The sequence below is a fragment of the Strix aluco genome, chromosome 27 (assembly GCF_031877795.1).
Source record: "Strix aluco isolate bStrAlu1 chromosome 27, bStrAlu1.hap1, whole genome shotgun sequence".
Classification (NCBI taxonomy): domain Eukaryota; kingdom Metazoa; phylum Chordata; class Aves; order Strigiformes; family Strigidae; genus Strix; species Strix aluco.
The window spans coordinates 3,787,110-3,801,682 of NC_133957.1; the positions used below are offsets into that span (position 1 = coordinate 3,787,110).

At 48.2% G+C, this 14,573-nt stretch overlaps 1 protein-coding gene across 1 annotated transcript in view; it reads right to left on the reverse strand.

Annotated features, from left to right (window-relative positions):
* The window catches only part of LOC141915926 (hydrocephalus-inducing protein homolog), a 100,220-nt gene that overhangs the window by 62,818 nt on the left and 22,829 nt on the right, over window positions 1–14,573 (reverse strand). Inside the window, 4 exon segments of the mRNA XM_074807861.1 lie at window positions 566–737; window positions 1,899–1,910; window positions 3,384–3,585; window positions 13,230–13,354. Coding sequence (XP_074663962.1) covers window positions 566–737; window positions 1,899–1,910; window positions 3,384–3,585; window positions 13,230–13,354 — 511 coding nt within the window.

Consider the following 14,573-nt stretch of genomic DNA (forward strand, 5'->3'; position numbering starts at 1 on the left):
ATATGGGGTTTTGCTTGCATAAACAGAAAAAACAAAAAAATTTCTGTACCTATGTGCAATGAAACTCAAAAAGTCCGTTTAAACCTGCCAGCCTTGTGTCCAGGCTCACAGATGACACTGGAAGGGAGATTCAGCCGTGGTATCCATCCAGGTTATATGAAGAGATTGGTATGTCTGTGATCAAACTTGGGTTGAATTTGTCCTCCTTTCCACAGAGGACCATTTCATTTCTCAGGTCAATATGTGAACTGAGAGTGCTCTGATATCCTTTGTTAATCCCCATACGCTACGTGTAAGCTGTGCCCTTACTCATAATTATCGATAGCTCTCAGCAGTGTAAGGACACTCACGAAGTGCCCTTAATTTATAGCCCTTGCAGCAGAGCTCAGCTTTAGGCAGCCTCTTGCTCTGTCAGGAGCCCACAGAAATACTTTTTGCAACAAACCTGCAGCCTCACTAGAAACCTGGTGTTTTCTCTCGGCACATCAAGCCAGCTGATGCAGGGACCTGCCAAGTGACCTCAGCCAGGGAGGAGAAGGAAGGGAGGTTCTCAGCTATCACTTACCAGCGGCTCAAGGGTGAACACATCGTCGGAGAAAAGCATGGAGTCTCCTTGCGCCTTTGCCCGCTGGTCCTGGGAGGGGCGGGAGAGAAGGGAACGGCGTTCTCGGAGAGTGGGGTCCACCTTGCACTCCCTCAGACAACGATCCATCTCGTCCCCTTTCTGCCTCTGCAGCCTGCAGCCACGGGGAGAGACAAACCAAACAGATCATTTAATGAGCAACATATTTGCAGAGACTCGTGTGAGCACAGGGGCAGCAAAGCGCTCGGGGAGGAACAGCAGCAGCTCAGCAAGGGGCTGACCCCAAGCCGCGGGGTCCACACAGATCAGATTATCACTTGCTGTTCGCTGGCACAGCACGTAGTTTTACTCCACACTTACAAGCTCAGAAGAGGTTTCTGAAAGCCAGCAGCCCTCGAGAGCCTCCCGGCTCAAAGTCTCTGCCACAGCTGATGGAGAATCCACCAACAACCCCAACTGGCTTTTCCTACCACAGAGCTGCTTGGGGGAGGCAGATTGAGATGAAGGAGCACTCACTGCAGGGCTTCACTGGCAAGGGGAGACGCAGCTGGGTTTCAGCTGCAGGCTACTGGCATCACTCAATTTTCTTCCCCTTTGGACCTGCAGGGATAAGCAAGCTAAATGTGCTCTCTGTGCCCTGTACCGCCTTCCACCAGAGGATCCCAGAGCACTGTAAAAGCAAACCAATGAATTCAGGCACCGCATCCCTTTGGTGAAACCAATGGCTTTATATGCATGGAAACAGAGGCCCTGAGAGGGGAAGGGACTTTGCCTCGCATCACCCACTAAAGAAGTCTGGACCAGCATCTCTGAATCCAAACCCCTTGAACCACCTTATCTTTTTCCTCTTTTTGGCCATCTCTGTAGGGCTTTGACGCAGTTAATCTCTCCCTTACTTGGTAGCTGTAGCAGAAATTATTCTAGTGTTTAAAGATCACAACCAAGAGATAAGGGAGCACGGCTACAGAGCAGTTGCTTCCTAGCTGGCATATCGCTGTCCCCTCTGCACGCTCCAGTCCCTGGCCATGAAGAACCAGCAGGTGACAACTCTGGGGGGATGAGTGGAAGGCTCCATCCAGCAGATCGAGGCAATGTAGTATAAACAGGATAGCAATCATCACCCAGCTGAATTCAAATACAGTTCAAAAGGAAATACGGTCATGGACGTTACCAGCTGTACACAGCCAGAGCCTCGGGCCAAGGCTGGCACCAGCGCCAAAACCACTTGCTTTGGTTCGCTCCCCCTGGAGTGCAGTGGGAAATGTTTCTCCATGGCTGACCTACAGCGCTGCGCGTGAGGAGGGCTTCCAGCCACCGATGAGCAACCCTCAACTCAACCTCCATCAACAGACAATAATTCCACCATTACATCCCAGAAAGTCCTGCAGGAGGGAGACAGAGCAAACCCCTGGATAGACCTTCTAATGATCCAGGTCCTCTGGGGTCACAGCCCAGAGCAGGGTCCTGCACTGCCTCCTCTCATGGAAAAAGTCCTCTCTGCTCTGAGATCTCAGAAGCTTCTCTGACAGCAGGACAGTGGCCTTGGAGCTATGACCATCCCTGAGACTGCAAGTAGGAGGAAAAAAACATCCTGATCAGACTCTAGGACATAATCTGGCATGAGATCAAATGTAATTGGAAAAGAATCAGGTTGAAGTGAACTGTGGGGAAACCTGGTTGCTTCTGAGGGGAAAGAGGGTCCAATCTGAGACAGGCAGGCGAGAGGAGAGCGGTAAAGGAATGGTCCAGGCAAGTGCCCAGAGAAGGTAATGAGATTTTCTTTTAACACACCGAGCTTGCACAGAAGTCACACACTGTGTAATTAAAATTAGGGAACAGTAGAAAACTAGTTTTGGCCTTCAAGGCATTTTTGACCTAATTATGTTGATCTTTATTGGCTCAGAAGCCCTTAAAAAGTGCTCCAGTTTAAGGCAGTTTCCTGATCAGCTATGAGCTAACTCCTATACACCTACATCCATGCAAGTCTGAAAAGTCCCACAAGGATTCCCTTAATCACCCAAACTTTTAAGTGTCATTTCCAGTTCATCCCCCCGGGCTATAAGTGTTTCTCTGCTGCCTGAAACGGGAGTTTCAAAGCTTCACCACAGACACCCTTTGAAGAACCTGCCCCACCTCTCAGCACCATGAAGACACAGGCTGCTGCAGCCCAAATGCACTCTGTCCTGTGCTGCCCTACCTTCCCTGCAGAACGCTTCACCTCCGAATTCTCCCCAGTCTCTGAGGAAGGGTAGAAATACCTCGTTGTGCTGGAACCCGGGACAGTGCAAGGCAATTCAACATCCTACAGCAGGATGGCCTCAACTTGCTGGGCCAACAAAGCACTTGACCTGCACATTACTGGAGAAGGAGCCTGCCACCTTATCAAAGCTGGAGTGGAAGAAGCTGCAGTGAATATCGTAACAGTTATGCTACCTGCAGCTATGTTAAGTGCTGCTACTCAGTGCAGTCCCAGGGAACGAGTGCTGACACTCTCCTCAGCCTCATGGACCCTCCATAGCCAGGGGTCTCTGGACCTCAGTGGTTTGGTGCTCCCACAAAGCAAATTTGCTCTCTGAGGAAATCCAGTCATTGCAATCAGCCTTTCCTCCCCAAAACACCATCCTCAGCTGGAGTACGGATGGAGCTGGAATGGGAGGCACTGAGCTCTAGGGACACGTAACCTGATGCTGTAGATGGTTTACTTGTCCTAAACCATTCAATGCACCAACACCCCTTGAGGCCATACGTTAGTTTTACCCTTGGGCAGTGTATCTTACTGAAATGAATCTTTCAAACAAACCTCAGCTTCTGATAATCTTCCTCTTCCTGAGTAACAAAAGCCTTCCACTGGAAGTGGACTATGATTTCACTCCGATTGTGGATGACCACAGATCTGTGGTTTGACAGCGTGAGGTAAGTCTTCTCAACTGTCAGGGAGCTCCTGGCCAGCCCGATGTTGACATCTACAGCTGCTCCATAAAGGCTTGTGTGAATATCTTCACCTGGAAAAAAGTAGAGGGGAGTCTTTGCTCATCTCACTTGCTGATGGAAGTACGAGGAACAAAGCAAGCCACCAGTAACAGAAGAAATTGTTACAGCTTTTACCTGTATTAGCAGTTCCACAGATCAGCACATTTATCACATCCTGACAGCTGCCCGTGTACAGAATGAGGATGTCCTGGGCACCACCGTCAGCACCTTATTTCTGGGTGTGTTTGTAGAGATTTATCCCCAAGGTCACAGTATTTACAGTGAGATTTTTCAGATGTGCTCAGGTGGCCTTTGGGTTGCCATCCCAATCAAGTCACAGGGAATTCTGCATCCAAGTCATTCGGGTGACTCTGAGGAGTCCCACCTCAGTCAGGGCTTGCCCAGTGTTGTGTCTCTCCTGATCCCTTGTTGCTGACAAGCACAGATGCCTGGGGGCACGTGGGCAGGAAAGGGAGGTTCAGAGGAACAAGTGACAGCCCAGGGCAGGATGGGACACAGAAGAGAGCTTCACCGTGCTGCAGAAGCAGCACCCTCACTTGCTGTGGGTTTGTGAAGACATGTCAAAACCAGACTGGTGGGGCACGGCCCACCCCAACCTGCCCATTACAGTCCTGCAAGCCCATTTCCTCAGCCGGGACCCTGTTGCTTATGCCTGAGTCTGCAAGTCTACGCTGCGTCTTCCCAAGCCATCCAACGACCAGAGCGAGGGCATCTTTGCTTTCCACCTCAGACCCAGCTGAAGAGGGGAGTGTCCCGGGCTGTGCACATCAACTGACTAACGACTGGAGCCTTGCTGGAGTACCTGCCAGCACGTCACCCTCCCAAACAGACTCCCACCACAGGCTCCCTCATCTCCAGAGCTTTCAAACCTTCCTTCTTCCCAGCCAAGTAACTCCTGGGAGTCAAATGAGCTCAAACTTCAGTACCAAGCCCACTCTTCCTCTTGCAGGCAAGTGTTTCCCAGGTGAGATGCAAACAGCAAACATCAGACATGCTCTCTAGAAACGGCATTTCTGTGGAGTGGTGCTTAAAGCCTCAGAGCCAGCCCCAACGGACAAGTGCAGCAACCCGACCATAGCCTGGAGAGCATCCCTCTGCAAAGGCAGAGCCTCCTCCTCACTGCACAGGTCACAGCAAGGCAGCCAGAGAATGGACCTGCCTTTAAACGGCTACCGTGCAACAACACAGGGAGAGAGCTGGATGTGCGCTGGGTGGACTCCTGAAATCCTAAGCCAGACACGACACAGCAGAATCGCATTCATTCCAGGGGAAAAAAAAAAAAAAGGAGCCCCCTCTTTTGGGGGGGCACTGGGGAATGAAGCAAGACTCACCCTTAAAACAGTAGATCTCTCGAGTCATTCACTCATCTCCACACACGGAGAATCCAGCCTTCATGCCTGTATAGCCTCGATTTCTCTGCTCTTAAGGGAGTCTGGAGTGGTAGGGATTTGTGGCCAGAGACGAGTTACGTTGCGAGGACAGCAGCAATGTTTACAGTGACTGGACAATCTGCTTTCTATAATGGACAACTTGGCATACAGAAATAACTGATGTTCAGGAGGGTTACAGAGGCGGGTATGCTTTATAAGCATTGCCTCTCCCTCCACTGAGTCCTTGGCATATATTGGCAAGCAAAGGAGCCAGGAGCCAAGAAATGGGAGACACGCACAGTGCTTCGAGCTCAGGTTTATGGAAACATGAGCCAGCGCTCTACAACGATCAAGATGACAAACTACTGCAAAATAAACACCACGAAAACTATCATCGTCTCACTGTCTAAACCCATGGCCACATGCGTCCTGAAATACTGGGTATAGTTCTGATCTCAAAAAACAAGCTGAAGCATTTGAAGCTAAATAGAGAAGGGCAGAAGGAACAATTGAAAGTATGAAGCAGCTTTTATAAGAAGATTGAATAGGACTCCTCATCCTAGAAATCATATGGGAGGTAGACGGGAGAGGCTTGTAAAAGCATGAATGGCCTGGGAAACGTGAATAAGGAAAAATTGGTCACTATTTGTCATAAAACAGGAACCTGAGGGCCTGAAATACTGTTATTAGTCAGAAGTTACACAAAAGTGGTAGTACTTTTCCAGGGAGTATTCCTTCCTTTGGAACACACTGCCACAGGAGGCTGTAGAGGCTAACAGCTGTAAATCCAGGGAGCAACTGGACAAATTCTTTGAAGATAAAACCATCAGAAGCTATTAAGCAGCGATGAGAATAAAGCCCCCAGCACAGAGAAATGCTAACTCTAGAGCCCACGAGGGAGAAAGCATATGCACTGCCTGTTTCCACACAATTGGCTAAACATCCCCTATTGCTGCTCTCCCGGGGAGGAGCTGGGGACGCAGCCACCCCTGCGTTCCTGGCTGCAGGCACCCAGGACTCTTCTGAAGGCTGGAGGGTTTGCCGGAGCACCTTCTACCACAGAGAGCATTCGGCATCGTGCTGAATACATAAACCCACAAATCTCTGGGTCCAGGAGAGCGGGCACAGCTGCCAGCGAGGCAGGAGGAAGCCACGGATCTGTCTGCCAGGCCGATGAGCTGACACAGAGAGCGGACCTGCCAGGGTCGGCCACGGGCGGCTGCAGGCTGCGTGTCTTGGTGTCAAATTAGATGTGACATTTCATTTAAGACTCTTGGCTGTTTAATAGATAAGTTTTTTAAAAAACCCCTCTGTACTGTAACAGTGACGTAGCACTAGGTATTTCACTTGACAGGGTAATGTCCATGGCGTGTGGTTTGGGATGCCTGGCTGCCATGAAAGCACATTCACTGAATCTAGATGTGTCAGCCCTATCGTTATTTACACAACATGAGCTTATTACAGGCTGTCAACTCTCTCATTCTTACATGTTTTTGATACATTTCCTACAGGTGGCAGGACACAGCTTTTTCTCTGCAACCTGAACAAAGCAATGCCTGAACTTGAAATTAAAAGCTAGACTTTTTATAGAGCAGTAGAGCAGACGCTTTGGGTTGTGCACTCCTGAGCGATGCTCTCTGACACAGCAGAAACACCCCTGTGTTTTATCCCAGCATCCATCTGCGTGACTACGGACACAGGTATCTGAGCACGCCATGGTAACTTTTCACTATCTTGAAGTGAGAAATCTAGCATTGGGTCATCCTCTGTGGGGCTCCTGGTGTGCAGGGAAACAGACAAAGAAAGAATTTACAGAACAGCTAAAACATCTTTCTGAATTCATCTAATACTACATGATCATCCTGGTGCAAGGGGAAATAATTTTCAGAGTGGTACAAACTGTTCTTAAACAGAAAGACAGATTTTGTTTAGCCTGAAAGTATAGCTCAATGAATGGATGAGCAAACCTTTGCACGAGATTTCAAAACAAATCTCAGGTTTTATGAAGAGCACTTTCCTAGTATTCACAGCTGGTACTTTCCTTCATTGATTACTGCTCTAACATTAGGAAGCTGGTAGCCAGATTGATTAGACTGAACAGAAACAAAACAGCACCCTGATGCATTTTGTCTTCACCAAGACATATTCTTCCTCTATCCCTGTGTCTCCCTCTCTGCTGAATTTGCATTTTAAATCTTTTTAGGAGTGAATGACAGTCAAATTTGGAATATTTAGGTAGCATGGAAAGCAAGTGTAATTTCATTTGCCCAGTCTGTCAGGAGACAGTGCCTTGCTCTCATCTCTTCTATGAACGCAGCTGGAGAGAGACAGGTCCTGCCGCTTTTTCACTGAAAATACAAGTAAGCAATGAAAGCAGAGCTCTTCACTCAAAAGGATGTTACTGTACCCCCATATCGACCTATGATAAGGGATTCTTTTGCTCCTGCTACCATCATACCCAGCTGCCTCCACTGCTGGCATATCCTTGTTTTTCAAACAGCATGCAGAGGTCTCTGTTACCACTTCACCGCCGGAGAAGCGAGTCACTTCACCAGGCTAAGCGATCTCTGGAAAGCTGGAGAAGTCACCTACAGCCTGATCCAGCCCCCCCACCATGTGCTTTTTGCTGCGTCGCCCGCAGAGCTACCACTAGATCAGAGTCAGGAGCACTGCTCTGAGCTGTTTCGCTGTTGGGAAGCTAATGGCTTCACCTACAAGATGCACCGAGTCTCTGCCAGCCTGAGAAAGGCCGTCTGTCCGTCCCCACGCTTGTATTTCCAGCCCTAGAGCAAAACGCAGAGCAGCGACAGTCATTTGTAAGTGCTCCTCCGAGGTGGTGTTCAGGAGCTGCCTTCAGACATCATTAAACCATCACGTTATTTACTCCAGACCTCGTTTATAAACCTCACCACTAAATCACTGCTGCTGCTAACACAGGTGTTTCTGAAGAACCATTCCCAGGCTACAACAAAGCTCAGAGCATCCTCGTCATTACTGTGGCCACAGGTATTGCTGTAACGGTCAGAGTCCCCAGCGTGGCCCCGGCCTCGGCAAAGCACCCACTGAGCCCACGCAGCACAGTGCAAGAAGAGGGTCTCTACCCCAGAGGCCCTGCAAGGAGCCGTAAGACAACAGATGGGGATGAAAAGGGAGGTGGAAAGCAGTGACCAGCCAGCAGTGCTCCACAGGACAGGCTGCAGGCTCTCCAGACAGCTCTCCTGCACGTTAAGTCATCTCCTTGCAGTCAGGCTCTCGCCATGCATCCTTCTGTGACCGAGCACCCACAGCATTCCCCATCACCCCTCTGCACTGTGCTTAGGAAGAACTGTTTGCCTCGTTCCAGGATGAAATACTCCGGCACAGGAATATCTGGGAGCCAGCACGGAGGCTTTGTCCTGCCCAGCATGAAGGAGCTTCGCAGAATGTATCGAAAAGGACGATGAAACCGTTGGATGATGAAAGACCACTGCCACATACCCAGGATGCCGCGGGCTATTTTTAATCCTTATTGCTACTACAGTAACGATACGCTGGGGTACCTGACTGGCTGAAACATTGCTTTTGGCCATGGGGAAAATAGTGCAGGAACTTCCATTCCGATTGCCTGGCAAAGACATGCCCAATAGACCACCTAATAAATCAGTGACCCTTCAAGCTGCTCTTCTGCTTCTCAGCAGTTGCTGATCGATCCACAAGGAAAGGAGGCTAATGAATGGTCAGTTCTGCCCTGAAACACATCCCCCGGTAATGACACTTCAGGACATGTCAGTGATTTCCACTGATGAGAGAGCAGACAAGCTGCGGTCAAGGGTGACCTGCAAAGAGATGAAAACCACATTCTTCCAGAAATCTTTCATGTGCTAAAAATGGGGTATGCAGCGTCATGCAGAAGTCTGTTTCTGTGAATGCCTGAGGATGAACAAAACAGCCAGAAGGAGATTTTCAACTTCCAAGTGACCCTCCTAGTACATACACCCCAGTCTGTGCTCACACAGCCAACTCCATGGGTTGCTGAGCAGGGTTTTTGATCGGAGGGGTGTTATGGAGTTGTGGAGCTACAAAGCTGTGCAAAGAAACCTCAAGCAAATGAAGCACAAACTTAATTCCCTTCATCTACCCTCAAAGTGACAGATCATCTCTCTTGAAACACAAGGCCCTGGAGAGGGGCCATACTCTGCAAGGAGCAGAACGGCCTTATCAAAAACAGTGTAAGAAAAATTCATTATTACAAGCAGTTCTAGAAGAGGGGAACAAAGACAGGAAACAGTTGTTACCTATTAGCTGTTTTGACAGAAACGAACACTTTGGAGACCAACTAGACTCACCCATCAATCTAAGTGATTTGAACTATGAAAGCATATAACCAATCAGTTGTATAAAGTATTAGTTACCAGTCCTCGGTCTGTTGCAGTGCTGCTACTATTAAGATGCAAAGACAACATATAATAGCACGAACTCCTATTTACAATTCTTTTGCCTACAATATATGACTCCCTCCACTCACTTTGAAGCAGATGTGCATGAACATAAAAGTCTGACAGAAACCAGCCCCACTGCCGGGAATTCTCACAAGCGAAGGGAAAAAAGCACAACATGCACACTCACCACCTACGACAGGTAGAAAGAAAAATCCCTTTGTAAAGTTTTTAAATGCCTGATAGCCCAAGGCAAACCTAGAGAAGCCTCTTGTACAGCACCAGTCTGGCTTACACCTTGGGATAACACGGGAAACAAGATCTTCTTTAAAAACTCACAGAACAATGTAAGTTTCTAACCATCTGCCAGCACTAAACACAAATAAAAAAGAATTACATCGGTTAGTGCACTGCAGGGAAGCTTTGGATTCAAAAGGGGCTGCTGCTTAGGAAGTGGAAGATTTCCCCACCTCTTGGCACTTGTAAGCAGCTACTATAAATCTGCCTGGTGTGGAAGGAATGGAGAAGTGCATGAAGATGAACAACTGCGGACTGGAGTGGCAGTGGCACACAGCGGTGGCCGTCAGAAGCTCACGGTCTGTTGCCATGAATTTAGCTCAACAGTAACTTAACGCTGCTCACGGCAACATCAGAGCCCCTGTAAACACTGGCACAAGACTAAGATTAAAACGAGAAAATGTTTTCGGTATTCCCACCCTGGTATCCTGCACAATACAGAGACGACTCAAGTATGTAACGAGGTAGGGAGTTTGCTCAGACAAGTACTGAGCCTCCTCCGTTCTGGCTGAAGTCAGTGCAAACTGAGAACACTCAGCAACTTGTTGGAGTGATCTCAGGAATGGAAAATGTAGCACAACAAGGGCTAAACCTCAGTTAAACCCTGCTGCCTGTCCACATGCCTCAGTGGATTTACAAAGGAGAAAAAAGAGAAAGGAAAAGGCTTGATCCAGAGACTACATCAATAGGATTTTCATTTCATTTTCAAACAAGTTCCTGTAAGCCACTGATTGCAATGCCAGCCTTGCAAGACAGATGACAAGACCCTTGGTCGAAAGGGGGTTCTTAAAGGAAAGAGAACAGAGCTCTACAAAGGTGGTGGTTTTCTCCAAAGCCTACACAGAACCACAGATGACTATCACAGCAAGGCAGTGCTGTTCTCGGATGCTTTATCCTTCTGGGTAGCTGAGATGTTCAGAGGTGCTGGCACGTCCACGCTACAGTTACTTATTCAACCCCAAACAGCAGTAAACAACCAGGGCTGGGATTTCATGAGTTTCCTGCATGTGTACAGTGACCACTAACACACCGCCAAGCCCTTGCATGGGTGGCCTCATTTACCAAAGTAAGCCGGTTCAGCCAAACCCAGCACCAATTTTACCCGAAGAAAGGGATTCAGCATCCCGACACGTTTGCATTCCCAGCTGGAGTATGAGCTGGGGTTTTTCACACCCAGACCCATGTGCATGGGTGAAATGGAGGAGTTTGGACATGTAAAGCAGTGAAGGTCAAATTTTCATTGTAAATCATTATGCTCTTAGCAGCAAAGACATTTTCTTCACACTCACCTGTAAAGTTTGTAGCAACACGACTACCACCACATAGACAGTCTATCCAGGGGACAACACCTGTGCTCCTAACCAGGACAGTCTAAAGGACACACAATTCTAATCAACCAAATAGCAGGCAAAGGGAAGAGCTCCATGTTTGCTTAAGCAATGCTAGGGACAGATTTGACTCAAGTTCAGCAAAAACTAAACTCACGCAACATGCACCTGATCCTGCGTCAGTCACACTAACAACAGTGTGATTCACTGAGAACTACTGCCACTTGTGAGCAAGTCAATACAGACACACAGTAAAGCAAGGAAAATGCCTCCCAACACCCTACACTGATATTTTGCTCTTAGTGCCTCTGTTTCATAAGAGACAGTCTGTTGGTGGCTCTGAAAGAGCAACCCAGCTGCTTTTTGTACACGAGTCACAGGGAGTCTGACTTAGTGCAGGACAAATCAGCCAGGGCTCGCCCCGCCGGGTTGGGTAACATTGTCTGCTGCTCTGCACTACACCTGCAACAAGCAGCTTTTAAGACTGGTTAAATGTTTCGGTTTCACTTCAGCAATTAATCTCAGCAGCCTTTTACTTATTTGTATGCTTCAAAGTTTGAGAGACAATCCCTTAATTATTCCTTGTTCTCCTCAGTCTGTGGTTTATTGAAAAACAACTGCAGCGCTGTACTGACAGGCAGGAACGAATCCTGGCTTCATCTCCCAGGTGGCTGCACCATGTTCCGGGGAGGTTGCCTATCCCAGAGCCAGCAGGTAGTTTGGTCCCTGTGGCCTATCCATGAAAATCACTTTTGCAAAGATTAACCATGGAGGAATCAGGTGCTTCAGTAAGAACAAGACTCAGGTTTTCAAAGCAAGCTGTGAAGATCCTGGCCCTGGATTCTTCACTTGGACTGTTCATTTCACATGGTATAAACCCCCACAGCCCTAACCTCTAGCCCTGATCTAACCCAGAAAAAGATCTATCCCTCTGAAGTTTATCCTATAGGTTCCCTATATGCATACAAACGAGGCACCTTTTGTCGTTCTCTGAAATTTCAGTAGTTCTGTCAAGAAAGTGTTACCCAAACCAATGAGCTTCTGAGTGAGCATAAACCATTCTCTGTGAATGTGTCATTGACTGGAAAATATTAAACAAAGCTGTGATAACTCAGAAGCCTACAAAGAGCATTTGGAAGATACAGGAGCATTTCTAGAACTTCGACAAACTCAAGACAATAAAATGCTCGTTGCTGGGCTAAAGCATCACAGCAGCACCCAGGTGAGGACATCACACTTCCCAGGACCGAAGTTCAGGAACAGGGACAAAACAAACCTCTCTTTCAGGCAAGAGAAAAGGCACACCAAATGCATTCAGGCAACTGAGGAAGTGTCTCGACCAGCATCACAAGATACCTCTGCTGAACCAAGGCAGACAGAAGCATTTTAACATCACACCTTTTTCTTGAGTTTTTCCCACTTACTCTTAAAGTCACTTATAAAGCTGACAGCATTTCTGTGGCCTGAGCTTGGCTTCTCGTACCCTAGTATAAATTTTATACCTATCTCAGGAGGCAGCGAGCACTCCCTGCCAAACCCCAAGAGCCCTCAAGTCCTGGCTGCTTCAGTCCTGATGCTGTGAAGTGTGGGATGTAGGTGGGTAGAGGGCAACATAAAAAAAGGGTCTGTGGCAAGACAACGGAGAAGCAGTCCAGGGGACAGAGGTGTGTAAGAGCCAGGGGCATTTAGAGAGAGTCCGACAGAGACATGCATTCCCCACGTTACACTTCAAACAGAGCATTGTCTAGGAATAAAACTTCACACCTGCATGTGCACACTGCAATGGAGAAGCAAGGTTCCTCCTTCCTCCACTCAGCAACTCCCAGCAAAACAGCCTGCCAAAAATCTCATTCCTGCTTGAGGGGATCCACTTTAACAACCCCCTAAACACCAACTATTAGTCACTTTTTCCCTGAGGTAAAGGACAGGGGAGGCACACCTGGAGAGGGAATTAAGGTGGCTGCGGCAATGGGAAATGATGGTAGATGACTGTCACGGGGGCGTGCTGGGTGGAGAACACCGTGCTGACACCAGGGATGGACCAGCACACAGCCACACAGGACACACAGAACAGACTCAGCCTTTGCCCCTTATCTGCTCCCTTCTAAGCACTGAAACGTGCAGAGGTTTTGAAAGAAAAGCTTTTAGAAGTAGTTTGCAAAGCAAGTTTAACATTATTCTGCTTAGAAAGGGCTCTGCTCTGAAGGACGCAGAGAGCGTGCACCACGCAGTGCCCAGCGCTTACCTGTGTCATAGCGAACTACCAGGGAACTGGAATGATCCCCGGTCTTCAGCGGGTGAAACTCCACTGTTACTTGCATGGCATCACCGATCCCAAGAGTCCCGATGGAGGGATCCACAGAGAAGGGGCTGCAACGCAGAGACAGAGACACGTCAGGGCTACTGTGGGCGATTCGGGGACTATACTCCTTTTGCAGTCTACTCCACTTCAGCTCACTTGTGCAAGCAAGAAGCAAACAAGCCACAGTCAGCAGAAAAAAACAGAACATAGAGGGTCAGAAATGGCTCTACTGACTCTCACTTCTGAAGAGATCCAGCTCTCCGAACATCCTGTGGTGTCAAACGACCTCAGCTCCCCCATACTCTGCATCCCCTTCTCTGCAGGGAGGCTCAGGAGTCCGACCGCTAGCAATACAGCCAGAGGATGGTTTTGAGGAGCACAGAGAGGGTGAGAGCTATCTGCCTGCACAACTTGACACTGACTTCCTCAGGAATCTGTCTTTCCCTGCCACCTATAAACTCCACCTCAAGAGATGCAAATGTCAGGGCATTACCTGTCCCAGTGACACCAGCCTAGGAATCAGACAGGGAGGATAAGTGTCTTTCTGGAAGACCACAGAATAATTATGGTTTAAAGTGCAGAATTCATTTTTTTACCTTGAAAACATCCTAGTTTAGCCTAAGAAAGGGCACGTTTCATCGGCAGTACAATGAAAGCTGCTCTAAGAAAAGGAACAATCAGAAAAAGCTCAATAAGTGCAAAGGCAGATTAGAGCGATACAACAACATGGAAACAAGACACGGGAGGAGGATCCCATGCACAGCCTGAACCATTAAACCCCCGGCTACATGAAGTGCCATTACCAGGAGCACGTCAAGGCGAGTTTAACAGGAGGTTTTCTGGGTACTCACAAGCACTGCAATCTGGGACTCTGGGTTGTAATCCAAGCTCAATAACTGTTTGCTTGGCCCACCAGGCAAATTCTGTGCAATGCACTGGAAATAATTATGAAAATGTGTTGGGGTACTTTGGATTTAATATGAGCAATTATGATTTGTCACCGGGTAAATGGCTCTTGGCTGACAGACACAAAACTCAGTGCTTTAATGCAAAGGGACAAGTCAGGTGAAACATGCTTCTGCAGCTGGGCTTCGTGGCTCTTCTACAGCCCCACTTAGAAAACAAAAGTTATTGGTTTTAGTGCTTTGCTGGTGGTCAATTTGTCACCTTAAAAACATGTTCTGGAGAGTTTTACCATGATTAGAGAACGCAACACACACAAAAATACCGAGAACAACTGGAGCCATGCGCAAGCTGAACTTTGTTCATGTGAGTAGTGACAGCTGA